This window comes from Tachysurus fulvidraco, chromosome 6, assembly GCF_022655615.1.
Source record: "Tachysurus fulvidraco isolate hzauxx_2018 chromosome 6, HZAU_PFXX_2.0, whole genome shotgun sequence".
Lineage (NCBI taxonomy): Eukaryota > Metazoa > Chordata > Actinopteri > Siluriformes > Bagridae > Tachysurus > Tachysurus fulvidraco.
In genome coordinates, this window is record NC_062523.1 from 14701259 (window position 1) to 14720979 (window position 19721).

Below are 19721 nucleotides of genomic sequence, written 5' to 3' on the forward strand. Positions count from 1 at the left end.
ACGCAAACACCCAACTAGAACGTTTTCAAAGCAGAGTGCAATTACTGTCTTAGACCATAAAGTCATTTAGACCAGACGTCTAGTCTTCTATATGGCTTTATTGGACCCAGTCTCTTCCTGTTCTAAAGTAATTCTAAAGTAAGGGTTGAAAATAAATTGGGGTTCTCATCAACACTTATTTCGCAATCATAAACGGTTTATTAGGCCTACCGATATCATCTGACACTAAACATTTTTAACATAAGAGCAACACACAAGCGCACATAAGTGTGCAGTTCAAGCACCAACTGAGTTTATTTCGTTGAAAACATTTTCTCTATCTCGGAAAAACAAAACAAATCAAAAGAAAAAAAAACTAAACAAACAAACAAAAAACCTTCAGCGGTATTGTCTGGTCCACAATCTTAGTCCTCCAAGAGGGAGAATTCTATACTGTTAAAAAATATTTTGCTAGTATATTTTAGACATGTATAATACTTCAAAGTTCCGTTTTGTGAGAGACACATACACAGTGTTGATCGCTGTTAAATTCCATATAAGCTCCAGAGACCTTTTATAAGTTTAATATATGGAAATATATATATGCGTTATATATTATGTATTATAACGCATATTTATTATACATCGTAGTGTTAAATTAATCTATTTTCATTGCCAGCACTTTAACTACCTAGTACGACCTACTGGATCTCAACTTCTAAACTAATCTTTAACTATATTTGTATGATATATCCGGCAAAATGTAAGTCCCTATGTTGTCTTTATGTTTAATTTTATACCCAAATATTCCTGTTTGAATAATACTGCTTATTGGGTGTCAGCAACTAGGGAGAATAGCCTTGCCTATTACTGCTCCATGAATACTGTTCCTCAGTCAGTGTGGTGTACACTATTAATCTAAGCGTGCACTAACACAGGCAATCAAAATAGCATTTTAATATAACTAGTGTGTCTACTTCACCTGCGTGCACAACCGTTTGAACATTTGTTTCAAGAATGAGCAAATTGTAATTATTTTAAGACTCTCTAGACGTCCAAGCCAAAATAATCAGAATGTAAGCTTGTGTTTTTCCATAAAATTATTTGACAAAGACACACAAATAACATAAACCAGTAAGGCTCCAACAACATTGAGCTAAACGTAACATATTACATATATATACATAAAGAACACTTGGCTTGGCGCGCTGGCCACAGTGTTATTCACTGAGGCTCCTGGCTACCCCTCTCTCTGTTCATCTTCTTCATTTTCATTCTTCTGTTCTGAAACCAGATCTTCACCTGCCTTTCTGTCAAATTTAGAATTCGTGCAACTTCGTAACGGCGATCTCTCGTCAAATACATGTTATAAAGAAATTCCTTTTCGAGTTCTAGTGTTTGGTATTTTGTATATGGACATCGTTTCTTCCTCGTTGAACGTGCATGAATCCAGTTTGCTGCGGGGTTGCCTGTAAAAGAATGAATAACCCAATAAATCCAAGGTTACAAAAGCAATAAACAAATGGACAAACTAGATAAACAAAAACAGCTGCCGTAAGAAATAACTTTCTTAATTTATTTACCTGAATTTAATAAGCAATTTGAAATAGCAATAAGTGATGGCAAAGATGCTATTATCGGTAAATTTTGTTAAAAAGTAGGTTTATGGCTGCATACATTTCTTTGGACCTGCGGTAAGAGTTCAGACACTTTTATTGGTTAGTAAAACCTCCAGCTTTACACACCCTGCTCGTACAGTTCTGACGGTTGTAAATCACAGAGCAATTTCTTTTACTTACTTGGGTCAAGTTGTTGTTGTTGATGTTTCTCGTCTTTGGGCTCACTTTGGTTGGAAATATCGTTGTCAGCGGTATCTTTGGTAGCTTTCTGTACACACTCGGCCAAGGTGTTACAATTGTAGTCTGGGGCCGCCGGAGCGTCAGAGACGAAGGCAGAGCTCTCAGTCCTTTTCGGCGGTAAAGTTTCCGCCTTTGTCCCGCACTGACGACTAGTCGAATGGAAGCCGGAAAATGAGATGTGGTTCGAGATCGGATCTACCCATGAACGCACGTATCTGTTATCTGTACATGCGATATGGGACTGGTGCACATACGGATGGTAAATTCCGGACATCGTGGCCGTGGACGGCGGATGAACCGAGGACCATGATGTGGGGAACACGGTTGTTTTGGGAGCAAAGCTACAGGAGGAAAAATCCGCATTTTCCCCTACACCTGACGGCCTAGCGACCGCAGAGTGCGGGCTCTGGACATAACGCGCTCCGTACACGTCCTCCGCCTCGTGTCCCATTATAGAGTCCACATAATAGTTGCTCAGAGTTGAACTGGTCGACATTTTTGGATCCCCTCGTAGTCATATAAAAGGTTACACTGTTACGGAAACCTTGCCTCCGCACAATCATAGTATTTTTGCTGGCTTCATCTTCAGTGATTGGTTACATGAATCACGTGATCATATTTACCAATACAGAGAGTAAATCAATCCGCTTATAACGGTATGGTTGGTATTGCCATTTGACTAAAGATAAAGATATATACGTATACACATTTTTCTAAAAAATAAAATATATCAGTATATTTTTATGTCCAAAATCATTTTGTTTTAATCTATTGGTAAAATGGGGGAGGCCAGGGACTATTTTTTACCTAGCCAGATTAAAACACACATTTATTCTACGATCTCTTCTCATCGTTTATATCTGCATGCCAAATTACTCCAGCTGAGTGTAAAATCGTACAAGATCTCGTCATGAGATATATCCTATACTCCAGTCTTGTAAAGTGGGCTATTTAATAGTGTACTGAGTTTTAAGCCCTCGTAAAATAAATGCAATAACACGCTGTAAAACAACATACCACGTTTCCTGGAGGATTCTCATATTTTACAAACTGCCCATGTTTCTTTTCAGTTAAAAACTTACGTTTCTGAAATTTCGTTTCACATAGAGAATAGTATCTGAATGTCTTTTGTATTTATTAAGAAGTAAGTCATAATATGTTTATGTCTATCAATAAAAATCTTTATGAGGTGCATTTGGATATGCATTAATGTGCCCTTAATAAAACGGACACATCGCATTACAAAGTGAAATATGTTTCTATGACTGCTTTTATTTGAACACAAATAAATAAGCTTCGATCTATCATCACCCCGCAGATGATATTCGTTTTAATCACAATTCAAAATTCGCGCAAGATGGTAACTATAAAGTCCACTGATAATTAATCTGTCAACACGTTATTTGCTAATAATTGTTTTTATTATTGTATTTTTTATCTTATTTATAAATATATTAACAATGCATACTTTGACTTTTACAATGGAGACATCTACCTAGGAAAGAAGTTAAGCCAGTAAAAATAATAGTCATCGAAACATAATAGTGATTAATGAATTTGAATAACTATTTAAACATAATATGTAGACAAAGCTAAGCCACACACACACACACACACACACACACACACACACACACACACACACACACACACACACACACACACACACACACACACACACACACACACACACACAAGACACACACATAGACACACACATTACCGTGAACAAAAACTCAACTCAACATGTAATCATTTTAATTTGAGTTGTTACAATATCAGAAATTGTACTTACTTACCAATTTACAGATAGAAGAACGACAAAGAAGACCATATTATTCGTGCCATATTTTCATTTAATGGCTTGTTTGTATTTTGGTGGTTGTTTTGTGGTCTTTGTTTGTTTTTGGGTTTTTTTTTAATATGTTTTTTTATATAGTTTATGAAACTGTTTACACACAATCTGCTACTTTGACAAACAATTTATTACACGATACATGCTACAAACATGCACTAGAAGTAAATATTTTAATATTACATATCACATTTACTATACAGAGCAATTTAAGATTTCACATAAATGTACACTTTTTATCGAAGATGAATGTGAGCTTACTCTGATTAAAAACGGCAACTGTGCTTTCAGGTCCAAAGTCATGTTTGCAAGGAATTTCAGTGTTGTCCTCTGCGACACTATATTGTATCCCATGAAAAACACACAACGTATTTGTGTTTCTGTCACGTATCATAATTTAAGACCACTTCATACCCTGTGAAACATAATGGCTATACACAATTCATACATTTTATAATAATACTTGAATACCATCAAGTAACTACAATAAAAAAAAAAAAGTTATTTTGACGTGTAGCAACAATCACAGTATCTGAACGGGAAAAAACGTCCTATGTTCTACAGCATCATGTTGTAGAATAACCCATTATGAATATATGTATTGAGAGGCAGACATGGAATTTGTTTCAAGGCATGCACTGGTTTGCAGGTTCACGAAAAGGTAAGATTTGAATTAAGTTCCCGGATTCGGTTTTCTCTGCTCATCTTCTTCAGCTTCATCCTGCGGTTTTGAAACCAAATCTTCACTTGTCTGTCGGTGAGGTTTACGCTTTTACTGATCTCTAGACGGCGCTCTCGAGTCAGGTACATGTTGAATAAAAACTCCTTTTCTAATTCCAAGGTTTGGTGCTTTGTATATGGGCATCTTTTTTTTCTACCACTCTTCGCAGTTAACCAGTTGCTCGTCGGTGTATCCGTTTTGCATTCTGGAAAACAGAGCAAATAAAAGCATAAATAAATAAAATGACTCAAAATGAATGGACCTTTAACCATTGCAAATGTCTGAAAATTCTCCCAAATCATCAATAGATAAAAATTCAAAACTTTTAATTAATGCTAAAGAAATTTAGAAAGAATCAAAAAATCACCTTATATTCTCTTTCAAGATATTCTCTTTCAAGATATCTTTCAGCTATTCGTTTGTATAACAAGTAGGACATTAACATGGATAATGACATTAACATGGAGGATATTCTATAAAAAGGTAGATTTTGGCTACCAAGGTTAGCCTACAAATAACACAAGCTATTAAATCTTAAGTGGCCATTTAACCATTTTAAACACATGTCAGTGGTTGTATTTAAAAAAAATAACCAAATGAAATGAAAATTAAATTTGCAGTTTCATGTTGCCAATTAATTATAAAAGGTTGAAAAGTAAATAATACAATAATTTAAATATCTTGAAATTAATTTCTACACACACACACACACACACACACACACACACACACACACACACACACACACACACAAAAATATATATATATATATATATATATATATATATATATATATATATATATATATATATATATCCGACAAAAATAAAAAATAAAAAAATAAAAAGAAAGAAAGAAAGAAAGAAAGAAAGAAAGAAAGAAAGAAAGAAAGAAAGAAAGAAAGAAAGAAACTTTAAAGGGTCCGCAACAAAAGGCAGGCTATTTAATGTTAGCGCGCGGCACCGTTTCCTGTAAAGTCTTTTACTGCAACCCGAGTAAGCCTCTCATTAAACATTACGACTTTCGGGGTTGTTTGTGTTTTATATTGGGTTTTATGATGGTGGAGCGTTCGTATTACAGCGCGACGCGATTAAATCTTTTTATTGTACCCACCTTTCGTTTCCTTGTGTGGCAATTCCGGGCTGGAGACAGGCGCCTCGGCAGTGTTACTCTTCTCCTCCTGAGAGCTCGCCGTGTTGTCCGGACTCGGGCTGCGCGTCTCCACCTCTTCAATCTCCGGCACCTTTTTTTCCGCCTCGACAAAGGACGCGGAGTGTGGCTTAGGAGTCAGCCGGTTCAGCTGCATCAAAGTGTTCGGAGTGCTAGTCTCATGCCTATAGTCCTGGCTTTTAGCCGTGGTGTATGTTTGGCTCAGTCTGAAATAACCCGGGACCGGAATTTCTGGGCCGTCCACCGTACACGCCTCGGAGATCAGATTAGAGTACGCGGGCATCTCGGACGAACTGACCTTTGCTCTCTTGTCGGAATACATGCAGCAACTGCTCTCTTCTTTTATACTCTGGGAAAATGTGCAAGTGGGCATCTGGTTAGATGCTTGCTCTATTCGACAAGATCTGTTCGGATCTACCCAGTTATCAAGCTGAGGTATGTACGAGTGCACGTTCATGCCAATATTTTGGTGGTTTACTTCCCCCCGTTTGCCAAGAGACGGCAAGAGTCCACAGGTTTGCATTCCATAACTTCCCAATTCTGCACTGGATGGCATATACATGTTGCTGCTGGAATAGAAATTATCTGTTCTGCAGGCCCCAATTAAAGAATCTACCAAAAACGTATTAGCAGTGGGAGAGCTATTGGGATAGGACATTTTGGAGAGATTTTAAAGAAGAGAGAGATGTCCTTTGTAAGCTGACATATCTAGCAAAACAATCCCGCGTAACCCGGAGGGTCTCTCTGCAACCACATGACTATCTCACCAATGAAATTTGAAAATGGCCTTGAGACGCAGGCTCTTCTCTGTCACGTGTGCGCACCGACACATGATTTGGAGATTCAGACGTGGTCAACAGCGACACCTAGAACACGGACTTGAAATTGATTTGAAGACGGACAAAGACGAAGGCTGTTTTGTTTTCTACATGCTCTTCATGTATAATAAATACAATAAAAAAAACGGGGCAGATATGTATATATGTTTTGATTTGTACTGAATAAACACATGTCTTTGCCCTGTAAACTGTTCCAAGTGCAAGATAATTACATTTGATTAGCTGGTATACTTTTTTTTAAAACGGATGATGTTGTACGGGATCATTTGACAGAGAATGGATATAAGCTGCTTCCTTAATTATTCTATTTTTAAACATTCACTTGCCCCATGAATAGGGTTTAAATTTGTATGTTACATTTCGTGTATAATTCCATAGTATTTGGTTACCGTGCATATATGCGCTGGCTAATTTTACATGTTCATTTGTAAAGTACACCTGCAACCTCCGATTCCCATGCCCTTTTTCTGGATGTCTTTTGTGGATTTTACGCCTGGTTCAAATAATAGATTTGTTTTCGAACTAAATCAGTTACTTATACTTTAGAGAACCCATATCACTACCACTACAATCAACACCAACAACTACAAGAGTAGCAGTAGCTAAAATGACATTATTTGGATGCAATACGTGTGTATAATTTAATACAAATTACATGCTGTTTTTTTTGTTTTATTGATTTAAAAATGTTAAAACCATTACTTAATTAAGGATTATACATAATTAAACATTATTATTATTATTATTATTATTATTATTATTATTATTATTATTATTATTATTATTATTATTATTATTATTATTATTATAAGTAGTGGTTAGTAGTAGTAGTAGTAGTATTAATAATAATAATAATAATAATAATAATAATAATAATAATAATAATAATAAATATTATAATAATAATAATATTAGTTTCAATAGAATGTGTCATTTTCTAAAACGTCTAAGTTGTACTAGTAATCATTGTATATATTGATAAATTAATCCTGAAAATTTTGTGCATAATAATTCTCCCAGTCATCCGCTTATTTTGCATTAACTGTTGCTTGTATATTAAAACCATTTTTCACAGCACATGAATGACAAATGCGCTATTGTTATTTATGTATCAATGTGTTGTGATGCATGTTCATGTTTAGCAGTTATTAGTTAACCATAATAAAATGCTTGAAATGGCACCGCGGTGGAGAGAAATATAACAGTTTCCCTATCCCATGTTCAGTGTTTTATTTAAAAAAAGATACATTTTGATGTATTTGCTTTTCTTAAATATGATTACATAATTATTTTATTAGTTTAAAGGTAAAAAATAGATAACTTTTTTCCTTTTTCCTTTTTTTTTTTTTTTACAATACATTTAACAATATAGATATATGCAGGACCATACTGAGAAACTAAGCAAAAGGAAAACAATATACAAATGTAACCTTTTATTCTACCTCTTAATTTCTTTTAACATTTATTTGTTAACATTTTACGATAAATTAGTTGCCGTGTTTCTGTACAAAAACGCCGGGTAACCCAGTGTTTTGACATTGCTGTTATTCTCAGTTATGATCTTTGTATTTTTTTTAAATTTACATAAAAAAAAACAGTTGTATATGCAACATTGCCGTCAAATATATACATATAATATATATGCGTTTGCGTGTGTGTGCGTGTGTGTGTGTGTGTGTGTGTGTGTGTGTGTGTGTGTGTGTGTGTGTGTGTGTGTGTGTGTGTGTGTGTGTGTGTGTGATATGCTTTTTTATTTAGACGATTCTGAACCATGTACACAGACAAAAAAGTCTGTTAACTGTTAATTTCATAAAATAAACAATACATTTTCTGACCATTTAGAAGAAAAAAATATTTCAAAACACACACACACACACACACACACACACACACACACACACACACACACACACACACACACACACACACACACACACACACACAATTCTATAACAGCAATGGTCTTTTATAAATGTTAACTTCTGAAAGTAAAATGCGTGTGATGTTTTTTTTAGACACACCATAAAAATTACTTTTCCCTTAATAAACTCAGAAATACTGTGCTCCTACTTTAAAAAGCAGCTTGTACGGAATGTCAGAATCTTCAGATACAAACGACGTTCTTCCAAGATCACAGTCATTGTTACAAACTGAACACTTGAAATACGCAGTGTCTTCTACAAAACTGTTCTAAGTGTGCCCCCACGTGGCCACTGAGTATACTAACGTCAAAAGAGAGTAAGAGAGAATTAAATTGCATTTTTAGAAATTTGTTCAAAATAAGAACCCCATATATGTATATAACAGCCGTGCATTGTGTAATAATTTTAGTAAAATCTCTAAAAATATTTGCATGTGTACCCATTGTAAGAACTGTTATATTTTTAATATCACGCCTTTAACAGTCTATTTAGAACTCCATATAGAAATACAACTACAACGTAACATATTGTAATGGTAAATTGGCCTTTATTTTAAAAACATCAAGCCTTACAAATAAATAAATATAATAATCTTTAACTTAATTCCATCATTCATGTTTGCAGAATGCAAAAAAAATGAATGAATGAATGAATGAATGAATGAATGAATGAATGAATGAATAAATAAATGTTTAGGCGTAATTACTTAAATAAAAATGTCGTTCTTGACAAAATTCTATAACTTTTATCTGGCCTATTGTTTTTGTAAATCATACACTCTCGACGCGAGCCTTTGTTGTTGTAACAGGCTGAGACTACATGAAAGGGATTTTTTATTTGGTTTAGGTCTTTAAAACAAAAACAAAAAACCGCTTTTTTTAAATGAATAATAGCGTGCGTTTTCTTTTTGTGCAGTTAACATTATTTTTGTCAGAAAACCAAAACCGTTAGTGATGATATTTTAGTACACGTGTGTATAAATATAAGGTCTAAATAGGCATTTCTACTATCAAGTTATTCTAATAAAAAATGATACCAGATACAGTGACATATATTTATTTATTTTTATTTATTTATATTTTAGATTTATTTTTTTAACAGGGAACTGAACCCTTGTTTTGATTACACAGTGTAGAAGGCTGAGGAAAGCAGGTCTTGAATGGAAGGAAGCGTAGTGCTTCGCGGCCATGTTGGCTCATGCTGCAGTATTTTATTTCTTGGAGGGCGTAGTTTTTCATAGAAAACAACGGAAAAAGCGCCTATATTTTACAAACGGGTTAAGGGTGGCGACCTTGACATTACGGAAGTTCAAAACCGATTTTCATATTTGTATCTACTTTTCAACACTGACCCATAAGATAGTAGGATAACAGGAACCCTTTGTTGTTAATATTAAAGTCTTACCTTGACAAATGTCACTAACGCAGCGATGATGCGTCGTTTTAAAACTTACCATTTTTTCCAAACTTATCAAGTTTTCATTTGCGTTACTAAATAATTTGAATGAGAATGTCTAAATCTCTCCAAATCTATAGGACTTATGAACATCCACATGCTTGTCTAAAAAAGAAAACTTTGTGCAGGGTTTAGGGCCAACGTCGCATTTGGACTGGCCAGAGGGTACAATAGCCCCCAATTTAGACCTTTACAGCTAGACTTTATTGAACTGTCTAGACGCGGTTCAAGGTTTGGTAAACACCCTTAGTGTAAAAGAACAAAAAACTCGAGGCGTCTGCCTTAGTTAGGCCTATATAGCTTTTCACGGGTTTCATCGTGATGATTTTGTTTCTGCACACACCCTTAATGCGTCGACAAACTACACTATTATACCATTAAAAAGATCGAAGTGTAAATATGTTTATTTAAAGAATATGTTTAGTAATTTGCATGCACATTTCTGCTTTCAATGTTTTAAAAAGAAATCTATTTAATAAAAATATAACGTCAAGCACATTCTCTCACACAAAATACAAGCTATCACTTAAAAGTTCAGAAATTTTCTGAAGTATTCATATTTATTTACTACACCAATACACGTCATGCTACCGAAACAAATGCATAAACAATTCTACACTAATGGAAACACGCATTGATTATTGTAATCAAACTTTGTTTTGCTTACTGCAATCGTTACGTTGCCTTGTACCATTAAAATTGTAATAAATAAAAAAAAGATACAATACGATCACGTTTTTGTAGCAACCACAATTAAACAACAAAACAAGAAAAAGATTGTCGATCGTTCGGTACCATTTCTTTTTTGAACGTTTGCTTGGTATGGATATAATTTTTATTTACAGAGGTAAGAGTTCATTGTTGTAATAGGCTACCAACATTTTTGCATAGTTAAAAGTATACATCATACCTAACAGTTCAGCTTGCGTATCTGTTTCGGTTGAATGCATATTGTCCCACTAACATACATAATCGTGGCTCGGTGAAAGCCATGAACATGGTCTGCTTAAATAGACTAATAATTTCAGAATAAAGGATTTCCTGTGAAGTACTGGAGACGATCTCGGTTGAGTTTTTTTTCTTTCATCCTTCTGTTCTGGAACCAGATCTTTACTTGTCGGTCTGTAAGGTTTAGCATTCTTGACAACTGGAGGCGCTTCTCTTTATTTATGTACACGTTGAAAAAGAATTCTCGTTCAAGTTCTCGGATCTGATATTTTGAATACGGGCACCTCTTTTTTCTGGACTTTGTGCCTAGGAACAGAAACATATAGTTAACAATGCAATTCAGATGTAAATGCATTTAACTAAGGTAGCAAACACGTAACTGGCTAACATTAAATACATTAAGATATGAAAACGGACGTCTTCTGCAATAACCTCAAAAGACTAAATAAACACTATGTTCATATACAGATATACGATTAGAAAATATCTTAATCGTGAGTATAACAACAGATGGTCACATACACAACAAAGTAACGACTAAAAAACAAATACACCAATGTAAACACATTCGTATTGCACAGACACCAACATACCAACCAAAAGACATGTTAACAAACTAAATTTTGGTGGTTGTTGTTATTTTTGTTATTTCTAGGAACAACACGCAAACGTTCTGTTAAAATGTGTCGGTTTAGACTAGTATTATATTAAACATAATAAGCTTAGTCTTGTAAACTCATGAAACATGGGAAATAGACACGGTACTAGTTGCAGCTCTAACTGCAGTTCTCAAGCTCGATATAGTATATGACTAGTAACTGTGGTCATTTATATATGTATATAAGTTTGTAATCATTTTACAAATACAGAAATCGCCATTTACAGCGCCATATGCTCCCAGAACTGATTTACCATCATAAAAAATGTTTTACAACGGCAAAGCAAGTCGTATTGGGTATTTAAAAACCTTTGCATGCTTATAAAGCTGCACATAAACCCGAACGACAAAGTGGTCTAGCAGCTTTAAGAATTGTTTAATGTGTGAACCTACTTGAGCCGTTGTTCTTCCCCTCTTGTTCGCATGCTGATAGTGAAGATTCTTCCTCTGTGCTTTCAGTGTCTCTTTTCGTCTGATCCGCGCTATCTGAGGACACTTTATTATATGCGGCATCTCCGGGGACAGTAAGCTCAGTCTTTTGTCTGGAGTACTCGGGGTTGGTCTTTCCCCCGTTAACAGTTTCGAAAAACTGGTCAAAGCCTTGAGGAAGTACTCCGTTTCGGCCGACGTTAGTGAAAAAATTGCACGCGGAGTTCGTGCCGCCGTGATGACTGTACACAGACTCGTTTTTGAATATCATTTCCGCCCTGCTTGATGAATGGAGCAGATCTCGGTGCATTATCTCGTCCGTTGAATAGTAGGAAGCGTAATTTCCCCTGTAATGCCATTTGCTCGGGTGATCCAGTCCATAGTCCCTGAAAGTCACTTCTCGAACAGGTTGGACTTGAGCTATATTAGAAGAGTATGGAAAATTAACTTGGCACGACGTGGACTGCGGTATAAACGAAGACACAGTTGAGAAATCTGGCGCCGACACATAGTACGTGCAGTTCGGTAAATACATATTGGACGCGCAGTTACCGCGATCATCGTAGTCCGTCATATCTCGGTTTGGCGTTAGAGAGCACGAACAGGCAACTCGACTGTGTCAAACTTTGTACATCTATTGCACCATAGGCGTGTGGACAGGAGACGTGAGGGAGAAAGAAATCGGAAACGTAGGCTGACGTGCAATTCATCTTGATCGATTCTTGAGGTAATTGTGTCATGTGATCCGGTAAAGAAATTACCATATATCAATATCAGTCATTAGAAACTGTCTCGGGCAGCTCATAGGCAAAAGCAAACTGCAAATTATTGGTTGCCTGCATCTTCTGAAACTCCCCATGTGCATAAACAAGGCTTTATTCAGATAAACAATCACTGAAGTCTTAGGTTACCAAAGCCACATTGTTCCAGGAATAAGCATTGCAGATTACAAACAATGAAGTCAGTTTTGTAAACATTTTAGATTACTGTGTCTGCATTATTCAAAACATGGCTCACTTTCGTGAACTTTTAAGAATGTCTTTTTTTTTCTTTTCCCAGGTGCCCACGCCATACACTTGATGGACGCCTGTGATATTTAAAAATAAAGCTAGAATATTTTTTTTTATCTTTCCATTGGAGATTCACTTAACATAGAGACTTACAACTGATGTTTTGTTCCTTTTTCACCAATTACAGAAGAATACGCGTACTGTCCTTCGTCTCTTTTTTCGCATCAGGCATTGGATTTAACAGCAGTTCACAATAGATTATTATTGTAACACCTCGGCTTATGAGAACGGTTTAAAGGAAACTCATACGTTTTAAGACAAAAACAGACTCTAGCCGTTTAGTGCAAAACATTATTAAGTGTATATTGTCTTACAGATTATGATGGAATAAAGAAGTAAGTTTTATTCACAGGAAAAACGTACACTTATTCCTAAACCCAACGAATTAAAAATGACTAATAAGTGTGTAGGCTACTACTTCCCCTACACCACCACTGTTGTTACTACAACTATTAGTACTGATACTAATGATAAGAATAGGAGTAGTAACAGTGGTAATATAATTATTGTATCTAGGTTGCACTTACTTTAGTGTTTTAGTAGTAAATCCAAGCTCTGTTGAACTATATTTTTCGAACGTTTGCATCGTAACATTTAAGAAAGAGAAAAATGTCCTGAAATAGGAGATACGCTGGATTCACACTGCCAAGTCCAAAACAACTCTTCTGGCTTTGAACGTCTGTAAACTGAAAGGCATCCTACAATCTACAATAACCGTCAGCACTTAAATCATTTTATTGCTCAGACAAAAGGATGAGCCCTGCTTTTACTATCTTAAGTTGTGTGAAAGAATGTGTTGACTATACAGGAGCCAAAAAAAATTGTATACTATTAGAATATTATTTCTTAGAATCGATAATGTTGGTAAAACTTACAAAATGTTTAAAATGTTTTATTACAAAAGTTTTTAAATAATGCAACGTATTTAATCGTACAGTTAGCTTATAGTTACTATATCGTTTATTGAATTTATCTCAACTCGAACTGTTTAAAAGCCTAAACCGTGTAGCTTTTGTCCTCATTATTACTTTTAGTTTTCAAGCTAGGCAAATCACGTGCTTGACAATATAAAATATATTACGTAAAAAGATAAACAAAAAAAACTATCAGAAAAAAATATGAGAAGGCAAGCTATGGAAACTACGGCTAGCTATTTAAAAAAAAAAGATTTCCAAAAAAAATCAACAACAACCAGTACAAGTCAGTATATCAGCATATAGGGGGACAGAACAATGTTGATAAAAATTATACAAAAAAAAACTTGCTGAAAAAGAAACGCATATATGAGATCATTTTTACTGCATGTAATATATTTTAACCAAATTAAAAAAGTATTAAGTAAGCTAAATGAATACTAAAAACACATCACAATGACACCAGTTTCACAGCACAAAGCTTTCCTAAAATTTAATCTGCTTAGTTTTTTTAAACGCACTGCTTACTAATACAGCTGCTACTCCTCCTCCTGCACCTCATCCTCCTCCTTCCCTCCGCCTTTTCCTAGTCCTACTACTAAAATAATAATAATAATAATAATAATAATAATAATAATAATAATAATAACACATTAATTATAATTGTTCTTATTATTTAGGGTTTTAAATAACTACCAAAAGTATTTTTATTAAATAATGTATTTATTTGTATGTTTTTGGGGAAGGCTAACTTGACCTTAACTTTGTTATGGCGTTCCCGTCTCTGATACGTTAGATACGTTGTATCGCTCCCATTTATTAAAGACTAATTTAATAAATTATATTCCACTTTGATCTTTAAAGGCTTTTATTCTATCTAGGATCAATTGAGTTCATGTATAGTCGCTTAGATATATGTATATAGTTATATAGGTATATAGTTTTTAATATTAACTAAAAGTAAAAAATTCTTACCCTACAACGATGAGATTAATTAGCAAATACCAAGATACGTTCAGTCATCACTTCCGGCCAATCGAAGTAACCGACAATAATACTAATATACTAGGCCACTAAAGTCTATTCATTGGACAGTCACGCACCAGAGTGATCTAAGCAACAGAGTACAGATCATTAAATATTATAATTATATATAGGTTGTAAATTATAATATAATTTTACAATTGCTATATTAAATACACTTGATATTTCCTAGCTGGAAATATCAAACACACTACATATTGGTATAGATTAATGTATTACAAAACAATACAAATTATTAATTGTGTAGTTCTATTTGATTCTACAGACGCGTAATACATTTTCATTAACAAAAGTAATGCTACGTATGTTACCAACCAGATTTGGAATTCATCGGACTGTACAAACTGACGTTCTTGCCTCAGTTCAAGGCTTTTTATTATAAAACAGACACACACACACACACACACACACACACACACACACACACACACACACACACACACACACACACACACACACACACACACACACACACGCACGCACATTTTGGTGAGTGTACAATGCAACAATTCAATGAGACAGCTGACATTAAAATTTAAACAAGAAGAGTCTTTGGATAAATCAAGAACATAGACATAAAGTATAAGTAGACATTACAAGTAATGTTGCATTTTATTTTTTCTTTATAAGAGTGGCGTTCTGTAAAATCTATTGCAGATTACGTCAAAAAGTATTATTATCAGGGACTAACTTTACATTTGTTCTCGTGATCATTTAGACCAGTATCTGCCGTAAATAAATATTTATAAATTCTGTCGATATCTTCATATCCTTACATTTCATGATAAAAACGGTGTATTATACTTTGTAAATCACTCGGTAAGTAATTGCCAAGGTAAGGAGCAAAATGTACCATGTAGTCACCGAAATAAGAGGAACATTGATTTTTTTTTCAGGGCACAAATAAAGCGTGCTCACGCATTAATAAGCGTTTCTTTTTCATTCTCCGGTTTTGAAACCAGATTTTTACTTGTTGATCACTCAAGTCCAATCTGTCAGACAGCTCTTTCCGTTTCTGTCGGTTTATGAATTCGTTGATCATAAATTCATTCTCAAGTTCAGCCAGCTGTGGCTTCGTGTAAGGTTTCCTCTTTTTCCTGGCTCTCACATGTGAAGGACACCAAGGGAATCCTACAAAGAAAAGAAAGCATTATTACTTTTCACCTATTTTAAACTATTGTTACCTATATTGTTTTACCTATATTGCAAACTGTTCACTGAATCCTAAACATGTTATAGTAGTTTTATAGTACGTATTCCTCTCTGAAACAGATGTCAGATGCAATCACCTGGACAAAAATGACTAAATGCATGCTCAGTTTAAATGAAAAAGTCTACTGAACAGTCATCTTGGTGCATCTTATACTATACATGTAAAATTTTAACATAAACAGACTCTATCACCCAACAGTTAAAAGTAGTTTCGTACCGTCCGTTAATGCTGCACTGGTGTTCTGAGAACTCGATCTGTGGTGTGCATGGACAGTGGAGTGTGCAAGCTGTTCAGTGCCATCGATTATCGCATGGCTGTTGGAATTCACCCCAACCTGTGCCACCGTGTTTTGCAACCGTTTGTCCATGTCTGCAAAGTCACATTTGCTAAAGCTGGCAGTTGTTGTTATTCCATGTTCACCAGTAAACGCTGTCAAATGTTTGTCCGGCAACTCTGCTTTAGGGTTTGCATCTTGGACGTAGTATTTACAGGAGTCTCCTTTGCTAGGACCATTCACAGCCACTGAGTTAGTAATAAACGGCTGAGAATAGCCACTAAATGCGAGGCTCTGTGGCGGGTTTGTGCACGTACTTGGGGAAGTCCACGGGAATGAACACACCTCTCTCCTGCCGTAGAGCTGCGCGAGTCCGGACGGATGGGCGCCATTGGGCCAGTTAGAGAAAGGCAACGAGTCCGCATTTGGATAATTCAACACAGGACTAACATAGCCAGAGCTAAGAAAATTGTGGTCACACATTTCTGAGAAGCTCACCCACGCAATTCTTACAAGCGATTTTATTTTACCCGTAAAAGAATAAAAGTCAGTAATTGTTGATTTGTTAATGCGCGGTCACGTGATATGCAAACCAACGACGCCGGTCCCCGCCCTTGCCCCAGCTCACTACACAGCATAATACATAGGCTATTTTTGTGGAAAGCCTTTAAATAAGCAATTGACGGCCGTTTCTTGTCTATATAGTGTTGTTTAACAAAACTAAATTGCGGCTATTAAAATACAATTTCTTAAAATAAGGTTTGAAGAAAAAGTTTTAATCGCAACGCATTATATGTCAGTATCATTAAGAGCCATATTGCCTGCTTCTGACAATATAGTAAAACGTATAAGTTGGCGTTCTTTTTTAGCATTCTTTTATAACATATTTAGCATTAGCTTAGCTATTACCAATTATCCCGCCCCGCCCAATTTAATCAAGTCCTGATTTCTTTCTTTAAAAAAACAAACAAACAAAAAACAGCAATTTAAATAACAAACAGAATGATCAATATAATTTTGTAACATGTTTCATTATAATTATATGCCTTTATTTCTCTATTTATTTATTTAGTTCCATCTTATTTGTGAGCTACCACAAATGCAAACCTATTTACTAGGTAGAAGCTAAATAAAATTACGTTTACGTTTTTTCTATAACTTCTTTTTCTTGAGTATTCTTTTAAGACTCTACAATGTTGAAAAAGATGCTTAAGCTGATATTCTTATAGTCGATTATTTTCCTCGAGTTTTTTCTCGCAGTTTTTGCAAAGACGTAAAATATCTTTATCTTATTATCTACAGATATTTTAGCAAATGTATCTTTTTCCACAGACATATGAGAACAGTGTAGTTCATTAGCCTTATTCGGTGGTTTTGAAAACAAAAGATAAGTCAACTGAAAAATAAGGCCTGTCAGAAAGACATGATTGATTTTCTTCTTTCAAACTTTCATGGTTGATCTTTTTTTTCGGTTAGTCAAGTTCAGAATTCTATGTAATTTTGTGTAAAGTGTTCTGTAAAATAGGTCTAGTTTAATATTTATTTACAGCTTTTCTCTCAAATTATTATTTCATTATCTCAGGATGTTGTCGAGGTGAACGTTTTGTTAAACGTATTGTATTGAGTCTGAGAACGAAAGTAAACAATTTTTCAATATCAGAATTATTTACAAATAATAAGAAAATAATGGCCCTCATAAGGTAACCGAATTTCCCGAAATTGTGTAAACGATTAATATTTGGTATAATAAGGCAGTGTCCGATATAATAGACTGCTTAATGCTGTCTCATTAATATTTAAAGTATTAAGAACACAATTAATATTTAAAGTATTAAGGCAAAAGTATTTAGGCCAATTTGATGACAAAACCTTAATCAAGAAATAATAAATCGAGCATAATTTTATTTTTACTTAAAAACTGTATAACCACACTAGCCCTCAAACTGAGCATCAATTATGTCTAATGTTTAGAATGAGCACAGAAAATTTCAATAGATTTTTGCCTTACCTCGAGTAACTTTTTCTAAAATTATTGCCAAGCAAGAGCAGACTGAATGAATCGTAAACGCGCCGGAAAGCGAAGAGACGGTTCAGCCTCCCACCCTTTACGAGTCTTGCAATTACATAAAACGCATTAAAACAAGACTCCTTTCGTTTGCTCAACATTCTGAGTCATATTTATTTAATGGATAAAACTCAAACTGCAAATTCAGAAACTCATGTCAAGATCAACGTCCAGGCAAATATTTAGCAAAAACAAGTCCAAGTGCATTTAATCGCATGTTTTGTTTTGTTTTCAGCTACAGTTCGAATTATTTGTTTGTATTATTTATGTGATAATGCAGTTGTACATAAGGGGAAAGAGTTTGCTTTTGTTGATCGTGATCGACATATATAATGAAAATCACTGTGATATTTTATGTCATAGTTTAGACCGCCATTGTTAGGCGTTTTTACATTCACATACGGTCATTCAGCCTTCATCCCCGCCATTCTGGTTTGTAAGTGAAAATGTCTCTCATTTCCTTAGCACAACACTCATACTATTATATATGGCGCATTTTATAAAATAATATTTGAATGGCATTTTCGTCGAACTTCTACTGCAATTACACAACTTTGCCAGTAGATGGAAACAAACCTCCATAAACTGAGACGGTTTCGGTAGTTTTGGCACTCAGACATTTCAGTCAAGGTCGCCACTAAGAATGCATGTCAAGGTCAACGGTAAATTCACGACTCACTATGTAAATTATAAAAAAACAAAAAAAAAAAAACAAAAAAAAACAACAGAATTTTATGCACCTTTGCGTAAATTGTAATTTTACTGCAACTTTTAAAGTGCGTGTCAAAAAACGTCTCCATACGTATGGGAAGTTAACGCGTTTTAGCAATATGTACATTTATTTACAAACCATTCTCTACATGATTAGCATTTCTTTGTAAACACACACAGACAGTTGTCTCTACCAATTTTGGATCCCAGTGTGGCAACATTGTCGTGTGTTTGCCATTTTTCCTATTAAAAAGTCAATCGCAACCTTGCGACAGCTTCCCGATTCTGAAAAAAATAGGATATAAACTTATTATGTAAAAAGATGAAGACATTTAGTAGCAGTTAAAAAATTAATACGTTTTCTTATATTTTCTGTAGACGAATGATCATTCTGATCAGTTGGGTATGTTTTTAAAAATAACAAACACCAAACAATAACACTCAATTACAACAGGCAAAAGTTGACATTATTTATACTGGGAATACAGTAGACAGTGATATGTGTATCACAACTAAAGACCTGGTGGCTCTACTTTTTACCGACTCCAAACGCACTCAGTTTAGTGCATGGTCTCGTCTTTAAACTCCTAATTTA

The 19721-nt window shown here is 34.7% G+C and overlaps 4 protein-coding genes across 4 annotated transcripts; all 4 read right to left on the reverse strand.

Moving 5' to 3' along the window:
- Positions 1 to 275: 275 nt before the first annotated feature.
- hoxd9a (homeobox D9a) lies at positions 276 to 2952 on the reverse strand. Its single transcript, XM_027164144.2, has 2 exons — positions 1779 to 2952; positions 276 to 1448 (listed from the first exon to the last, which is right to left on the reverse strand). The coding sequence occupies exons 1-2, from the start codon at positions 2332 to 2334 to the stop codon at positions 1204 to 1206; spliced, it is 801 nt and encodes a 266-aa protein (XP_027019945.1). The 5' UTR covers positions 2335 to 2952; the 3' UTR covers positions 276 to 1203.
- Positions 2953 to 3581: 629 nt separating this feature from the next.
- On the reverse strand, positions 3582 to 6451 carry hoxd10a (homeobox D10a). Its single transcript, XM_027164129.2, has 2 exons — positions 5528 to 6451; positions 3582 to 4619 (listed from the first exon to the last, which is right to left on the reverse strand). The coding sequence occupies exons 1-2, from the start codon at positions 6240 to 6242 to the stop codon at positions 4345 to 4347; spliced, it is 990 nt and encodes a 329-aa protein (XP_027019930.1). The 5' UTR covers positions 6243 to 6451; the 3' UTR covers positions 3582 to 4344.
- Positions 6452 to 9077: 2626 nt separating this feature from the next.
- hoxd11a (homeobox D11a) lies at positions 9078 to 12438 on the reverse strand. The gene is made up of 2 exons (XM_027164133.2): positions 11800 to 12438; positions 9078 to 11054 (listed from the first exon to the last, which is right to left on the reverse strand). Exons 1-2 carry the CDS (start codon positions 12407 to 12409, stop codon positions 10825 to 10827), a joined length of 840 nt encoding a protein of 279 aa, XP_027019934.2. The 5' UTR covers positions 12410 to 12438; the 3' UTR covers positions 9078 to 10824.
- Positions 12439 to 15216: 2778 nt separating this feature from the next.
- Positions 15217 to 16956, reverse strand: hoxd12a (homeobox D12a). The gene is made up of 2 exons (XM_027164763.2): positions 16293 to 16956; positions 15217 to 15994 (listed from the first exon to the last, which is right to left on the reverse strand). Exons 1-2 carry the CDS (start codon positions 16831 to 16833, stop codon positions 15756 to 15758), a joined length of 780 nt encoding a protein of 259 aa, XP_027020564.1. The 5' UTR covers positions 16834 to 16956; the 3' UTR covers positions 15217 to 15755.
- Between the last annotated feature and the right edge of the window lie 2765 nt (positions 16957 to 19721).